Source organism: Doryrhamphus excisus, chromosome 12 (assembly GCF_030265055.1).
Source record: "Doryrhamphus excisus isolate RoL2022-K1 chromosome 12, RoL_Dexc_1.0, whole genome shotgun sequence".
NCBI lineage: Eukaryota > Metazoa > Chordata > Actinopteri > Syngnathiformes > Syngnathidae > Doryrhamphus > Doryrhamphus excisus.
This window is the reverse complement of record NC_080477.1, coordinates 4,413,821-4,421,546: the sequence shown is the minus strand read 5'-3', so window position 1 is coordinate 4,421,546 and position 7,726 is coordinate 4,413,821. Positions and strand designations below refer to the sequence as shown.

Here is a 7,726-nt window from a genome sequence, read left to right as displayed (position 1 = left end):
ACAATGTTAACATGCTAATGGTTATCATGCTAACACCAAGCAAGATAGCCTAGAGCCAAAAAAGTGCTAGGGCAGTCCCGTAGTGTCCCTATAGCATGCCATGTGTGTTTTTGCCTGTAGACATGAGTAAATTAGCTAAAATGTTAACACGCTAATGGTTAATCATGCTAGCACCTAGCAAGACAGCCTAGAGCCACAAACATGTTCAGGCAGTCCCAGAGTGTCCCTACATCATGCCATGTGTGTATTTGCCTTTAGACATTAGTAAATTAGCTAAAACGCTAACATGCTAACAGTCATCATGCTAGCACCTTGCAAGAGAGCTTCAACTGCAGAAAGTGCCAAGGCTGTCCAAAAACGTCCCTGCATAATGGCATATGTGTATTTGCTTTTAGACGTGAGTAGGAAGGTGCCAGGAGGTCCATTCCAAGTGGGCATGACGCAGCTTTGCACCCCTTCATATGTGAAGGTGTTTCAAGTGGCTGAGATGCACTGCTGTGGAGTTAGAGGGAAAATGACAGCAAGTGTTTCACTAGCTGTGATAAGGCGTTTAAAGCACGCCATGGGCTGTGTGGTGCAATGTGGCTCCATATATGGCACATGTGTGCCACAGCACAAAAAGCAGTCCACTTGCTCTGAGAAGGCATTGAAAGCATGCTTTGGGACTTTCGGAGCACTTTTGGTGTCACGTGCTTCATTGCATGGCATACATAAGCATTGTTCCCAAAAGCACTGTATTAGCTCTGAAAAGCATTTGGAAGCAAACAACGGTACGGCGGGCAACTGCAAGCCAACGGAAGGTGCCAGGAAGTCCATTCAGTCACATTCCCTCATATCCTTCAAGTACAACACCCTGTCAGGTTCGGCAGGTACGTTGTTGCGTTGAACTCTTGTGTGTTCTTTCAAATGTGTCTTATTAACAAATCCTTTGCCACAAACTGAGCAAGGAAATGGTTTCTTTCCCATGTGTATGCTTGTGTGTCTATTTAAATCGCCTTTCTGATAGAAGCTTTTACCACACACCGAGCAAGGAAAAGGTTTCTCTCCGGTGTCTCAAGATGCAGAGAACAGGACCCAATGCAGGTAAATGTTTATTCCTTAATACTTCCTTAATACTAGCAGCGGCAGGATAAAGCAACTCAGGTAGGCAAAAAATAATGATCCCACACAGGGAGAAGCACACACCTGAACTAAATACACACAGGAGAAATTAGGGACAGGTGTGGATGATGAGGACAAAGGAAGACGAGGCAAAGCAGGAAGTTACATACAAAATAGGAGTGTCCAAACAAAAACTAAAGGCCAAGAAGGTAACATAAACAATCTGGCATGCGGGAGCCTACATATGGCGTGACACACCCACTCCCACAACTGTTGTACAGTAAACCTCGAATATATCGGATTCAATTGTTCCCACTGGTTTTGTCCGATATAAGCGGAATCCTTCCTTGACTATGTTTCCAATGTACCTGGACTGGGCAATGAAAAGAGACGTAAGGTAATGAGAATTTAACTTTATTGGACTCTGAGCATAACAAATTGTTAATTAAGCTAGGCCCTGTTACGCCCGTCAGGCCTACGTTATTCCCAATAGTGAGGTTAAGATCTCATTCACTGCTGTGCTAGTATTATTGACGTCACTCACTTTTATATATAATATAAAATATTATATATAATAAAATAATATAAATCGCGCAGGCAACGCTGCAAATGACGTCGTATAGCGGCCTGTCACGATTCGGCGAATCGGAGCGCCACGATGAGGCCATCCGATATATGCGAGGGAAATTTAATGGAAATGCATTGGAACGGGACTGGCGATTTTGTCCGAAATAGGCGAAATCCGTTATAAAAAATCCGATATATGCAATGAATTTTTATTGGAAATGCATTACAGAAAAATCGGTTCTTTTTTATCTGTCCGTTGTGAGCGAATTTCCGATATATCCGAGTCCGATATATCCGAGGTTTACTGTATTTACATCCCTATTAATACAATATAAACTGTGACTCAAGAAAATACATTACAAATATATGGTTAGTGCGCAGGTGTCACAGCAAGGAGACAGGAGTTCAATTCCACTCTGTGTGTCTATGTATGTGAGAGTAATTACTTTTATTGTTTTATGTGTTCTTATCTTGACACATTCTTGCAGGGATAATTTGGCCTTCCTTCGGGTGACCAATCAAATCAAACAACGTCTCTAAGTGCAGCAGAACTTACGATGTCAGCCTATCATCCATCCCCGTTACTTGATTGACATACAGGACAACCAGTCAGATGACAACTGAATTTTGACCTTTAGGTCACCGCTCATGCGTAAACAACGATGCAAAGTGCTAAGCTAGTCGGCGAATTGCGAGATTTTAAGCCCTCGCTAAAGTTTATGGTCACTAAAATGAGTGAAGGAGCTGGACCAAGTAAAAAGGCAAAAACTGGACCAAGTAAAAAGGCAAAAAACATATCACTTCCATACGGATATGGAATATTTTACGGATATTATGATACGGATATTATCCATGACTGATAAACATTTGGAAGTGTGCTTGAGGCTGGCTATCAGCAGCTACTGTCCGGACTATGCATCCCTGGCTGGTTCAATTCAGTGCAAGTCATCAAAGTAAACTCAGGTAATTACAAAAAATGTTAATAGTTAATTATGTGTGTTTTGCAATATTGGCTCATTTGGTTATGTAAGGTACATCAACATACATTGTACGTACAAATAATCCTCAATACATTTGAAAATAAATAGATGTTTTGCATTTTTGTAGTGGGTAGATCATTTGGACTCGGTCATTTTAAAAGTAGCTCGCATGCTGAAAAAGTGTGAGCACCCCTGTCCTAGAGGAACCCCGACTGTTTGTTAGAGATGGCGCTCATACCCTTTTGAGATATATAGATTACTGTCTGAGTCCCACCTGATATCACGCACTAGAACAAGTCAGGACACAGGTGGTTAGGGAGCCTGTTAGCATGGGTGTGGAGTCTGTAAGGTTATGGTTAACTGGTGCTAAGCTTGACTTAAACAATACACAGTCCTTTTTGTAGAATAAAGCGACATATTATGCATACCAACTTTGGAATCTCTGGGGGTGAACATGCCTCACCCGGCCCACTGAAACAAAAATTGGCCTCAGGAATATCAAATCTCTCTCCTCAAAGGCTCTGCTCAATTATCTCATAAGAGATCACAATCTTAACATAACTGGTCTTTGCAAGACCTGGTTGAAACCAAAAATTTTATATCACTTAATGAGGCATCTCCTCTTAATTTTTTGAGTTCTCAGGTTGACCTCATGCATCTGCTCTTAAGGCACAGATGGAGCAGACCTAAGGATGGGGGGAAATCTTCTGCATTGAAGGTGGTCTTTTGTTTCATTAAATGTGATCAATTGTATCTATACTGTAAACTACCAATGTCATTAATGGATGCCATTGTGCGCTATGAGCTGTGTATTTTTATCTTATCTTTTAACATAAAGACGTGTGTGTTAATGTACCTCATAAGGATGATGGGCAAATTTCCAAAAAGTGTATCTTTCATTTCAGCAGTTGACCAACATGGGCATGGTGAAGGCGATTGGGATGGTGGAGGACAGAGAGGGATAAAGGCATACTGTGATGGCTGTAACATTGCATTAGCCGCCCAACTCAGAAGAAGAAGAGGACACACACATGTACAGTAGATGGATGCAATTTTATTAGAAAATTGTTTACATAAAAGAGTACAAAAAATATAAAAAATAAAAGTAAGGCAGATTATTTTTTTTTTTCAAATCAAAAGCAAAGGTTAGTTATCAAAGCCGAATGTATGATGTTGGAATGCATGCATTGTCACTTCAAGATGTATTATTTGGTGATACGTTAGTATGTTAGTCTACTGTGTACTGTTTCAAAGATAAATCATGTAAATATTTGCCTCCACCGAAGTTTCTATTTAATGTCTTTAGTTCTCAGTAGAAACCATCTTTGGATATGGCCTCAGAAAAAATTGGTGCTGACATAAGAAACCCAAAAGTGTACAAGATAATGAACAGTGAGAAAAACATGAAACAAAGACGGTCGATGACAGCCGAAGCAAATTTCCAATCATTGCATGTTGACTTTCCCACATCTTTGTCATGGAAGCGCTTGGCAATATAGCGCACTTCCTCCAGGATCTTGACAAGCTCCACTTCGCTGCTGTCAACTGTGGAGCTCAGACCTTTGGCAAGGAACACCTCATCCTCACCTGCATGTCCAAGCCCCCAGAATCAGGTGAGTGTGTGCCAGTTACCAGTGAATGCTCTACATACCATTCATTCCAACAAAGTTTTACCATTAGCCACAGATACATGGGCCTAAATAGTCTGCATGCATGTGGTTTATTTGCTCAAACTGAAATAATTTAACCTTTGTATACACCTCATTCCCAAAGAAAAGTTCCAATATTCACAGGGGTGGAATATTCCTTTCCGATTGAGGTATATGTACCTACAGAAAATGGAAAGTTGTCAGGGTGCGTTCTTCTTCTTCTTCTGTTGTTTATTGGCGCTTCTGAAGAGGAGTGTGGAACACAATCTAAACCCTTCTATTCATAAGTCCAGTTTTTCTTAAAAAGGAAAATATATATCTGTATAAAACATGTCCCAAGTTTGATTGTAAAATATTAGCAAGATTGACTTTTTTTTTCTTTTCCTGTTTAATTTTATCTGGGGTGCGTTCTTTTTGCACAGCTATGATGTAGCACGCAGGTAGAGACATTCCTTGGTTTTAAAAATGGAGGCGAGCAATTGCACTGGACTGCTGCGGAAAGTTTGGTTTTGATCCAAACTAAATTTCAAGACTGGACGGACGAAAAACTCGCAATACGGAGTTATTCCAACAAGTGAAAGAAAAATTCAGGGAAGCCGGTATCTTGTGATGTTGTCAGGATGTGTTCTTCTTCTTCTTCTTCTGATGTTTATTGGCGGTGGGCAAGCAGCTTTCAGTGTGCATTACCACCACCTTCTGAACAGGAGTGTGGAACAGAATCTAAACCCTTCAGTAATCTATTCATAAGTCCAGTTTTTCTTCGTAAAGAAAATATATATCAGCATAAACATGTGCCGAGTTTAACTGTAAAATATTAGTAAGATTGGATTTGATCTTTTCCTGTTTAAATTTGCGTTCTTTCAGCACATGCTCAGATATGACGTAACACACGTTACGTCATATCTGAGACGTTCCTCAGTTTTAAAAATGGAGGCAAGCAATCAGCACTGAACTGCTGCAGAAAGTTTGTGATTCAAACTTTGAAAGAACTGAACATAATTTCAAGACTGGACAGACAAAAAACTCACAATACAGAGTTATTCCAACAAGTAAAAGAAAAACGTGGGGAAGTCGCTATCATGTGATATTGATGTTTACGTTTTACTGCGCATGCCCCATTGACTCTTCTGTTTGATTATAGAGGAGAGATTGGAATATTGCTTTCCATATATACCTTTATTTACCTTTAAAATTCATCATGTAAACGTGGCTATTGGTGATGAATTGGGCTTTATTGGGGTCCATACCGGTCAGACTGCGCTGTGGAATCCTTTTGTCCTCACCTGGAGGCTTCATGAGTAGAAACCGGGCACACCAATTCAGGAGGAGGACACGTACCTTTTGGAATTGGACAATAAAGAGAGACACAGTTCATCACGCTGCACAAAACAGTCTGTTCAAGCTTGTGTCAACATGGTATATAGAACAAAATGGACACCCACCCACTTGGGCATCTTTGCTCCATCGGGGTCATGGTGGTGAAATTGTAAGACCACAACTGTAGCGGTTATGGAGACTGCAACAATGACCATAGTGGTGACAAAGTACTGGCCTGGAAAATTGAAGACACAGAAATGTGTTGTCTTTCCATTCATCCATCCATCCATCATCAATGTCGCTTATCTTTTTCAGGATCATGGGTGCTTATCCCTCCCGATTTAGGGCACAAATACTTCACTGTAATTCCTTGTTTATGGTGATTTATAATTGGTTCCAGACAAGACCGGATAGGTGAATTTTGGCAAGGTTGGGTTCCTTATTTATAAAGCAAGTATTTCATAGTTAGAGCATAGAAAAGCTGTTTGTATTAGTATTACCCTAAATAGTAGACATAGTAATGGTAAATGAACAATTTAAGAGAAAATAAGACTCATATTCATGTGTTTTTCCCTTTGTTACTGTAAATGGGTTTTAGTGCTCGAGGAGCTCAGTGATGGGAGGACAGAAGGTGACCGCAGGGGTTCAGAGTTGACCAGAAAACAGATGTGGAGTTCCACAGTTTACAGTGCAGATGCAAAAGAGCAACACAATGTCTTGTTTGAATCAATAAATTTATAAATAAATCTGCTTCAGAAAAAATATACTTCACAACCATAGGTAAGTGCAACCAAAGAGACACCATCCCCCATGCTTACCTATAACAGGAACTGAGTCTGATGTGGCAGGTATAATCTCTGCAACTAGCAGCATGAGGACAATTAGCGAGAGCAGTGCTGTCATCCCTGGAGGGTTTAAAGCTTAATTAGTGCAACACACAGTAAGTGTAAACAGGATTTTGGTTTAGGTGTCTGACAAACAGTAAATCTGTTTTAAACTCCTTCAAAACACAACAGCTGTGTTTCAAGCAGATAAATGCTAGTAGAATGCAAGTAGAAGAATAACAAAAGTAGTGTAGTAGGGATGTATTCACCAAAAAAGAGACAGAGAATGACGGGTATAGTTGGGCAGCATGACCATTCATTCATTCATTCATTCATTTTCTGCCGCTTTTCCTCACGAGGGTCGCGGGGGGTGCTGGAGCCCATCTCAGATGTCTTCCAATCCAGAGGCGTGGTAGACCCTGGACTGGTCACCAGCCAATCACAGGGCACATATAGACAAACAACCATTCACACTCACATTCATACCTATGGACAATTTGGACTCTCCAATTAGCATGCATGTTTTTGGAGTGTGGGAGGAAGCCTGAGTCCTCAGAGAAAACCCACGCAAGCACGGGGAGAACATGCAAACTCCACACAGAGATGGCCGAGGGTGCAATTGAACTCGGGTCTGCGCGCTAACCACTTGTTGGCAGCACGACCATGTGAAAGGTTTTCTTGCTTGGCAGACCCATGAGCGTAGTAACTAAGGATGAGATGATACTTGTTACGGGTAGTGCATTTTTGCCGGATACGAGTATGAAATGAGTACATTTCATCATTATAGAAAAAGAAGGAAGTGAACAAATGTAACAGTTACTGATTGTAAAAGTACCACATGGAGGGGTAGGATTTAATAAGCTTTGCTTCTTCCTACTCCTTTTGGACATGTGGAACTGGGAACTGATTATGTGATGCACTCAATTGTAATCTGATGCATGTTCAAATGAAATAAAACCATTACAATTACAATTACAATTACCATTATCCGCATTCCCGTTTAAAGAAATGTTCATTATGCATTTACTCTTCATGCTCTGTGATTGGCCGGTGGCACACAGTGACCGCCTCTCCCAAGACTGCGGCGGTTGACAATGGCTCAGTTGCTTCACACGGTGCAATTGGGAAGTAGAAAACGGCTCAACATTTGTCACAATGCCTCCACTTTATTGGGTTTTCTTCAGCTCGCCTCTATTTTGGTTTTATCTAAAGTTACAAGGTAAACTTGTTCCGTAACATGCGTGATTGCGCGGTGCAGAGCGCTGCAGTTGGAAAACTCCTTGTAATA

At 40.9% G+C, this 7,726-nt stretch overlaps 1 protein-coding gene and 1 long non-coding RNA gene across 4 annotated transcripts in view; one reads left to right on the top strand and one right to left on the bottom strand.

Moving 5' to 3' along the window:
• The first annotated feature begins 1,245 nt into the window (after window positions 1-1,245).
• On the top strand, window positions 1,246-3,906 carry LOC131139610 (uncharacterized). Its single transcript, XR_009132275.1, has 3 exons — window positions 1,246-1,310; window positions 3,292-3,366; window positions 3,557-3,906. It is a non-coding gene; the product is annotated as an uncharacterized LOC131139610 (long non-coding RNA).
• chrna7a (cholinergic receptor, nicotinic, alpha 7a (neuronal)) overlaps window positions 3,688-7,726 on the bottom strand; it is a 29,791-nt gene continuing 25,752 nt past the window's right edge. For all 3 annotated transcript variants that reach the window (XM_058089356.1, XM_058089358.1, XM_058089357.1), the window contains 4 exons: window positions 6,433-6,519; window positions 5,740-5,849; window positions 5,545-5,635; window positions 3,688-4,235 (listed from right to left, as the gene is read on the bottom strand). In XM_058089356.1, coding sequence (XP_057945339.1) covers window positions 3,958-4,235; window positions 5,545-5,635; window positions 5,740-5,849; window positions 6,433-6,519 — 566 coding nt within the window. In that variant the 3' untranslated portion in view covers window positions 3,688-3,957. The remainder of the gene's footprint in view (window positions 4,236-5,544; window positions 5,636-5,739; window positions 5,850-6,432; window positions 6,520-7,726) is intronic.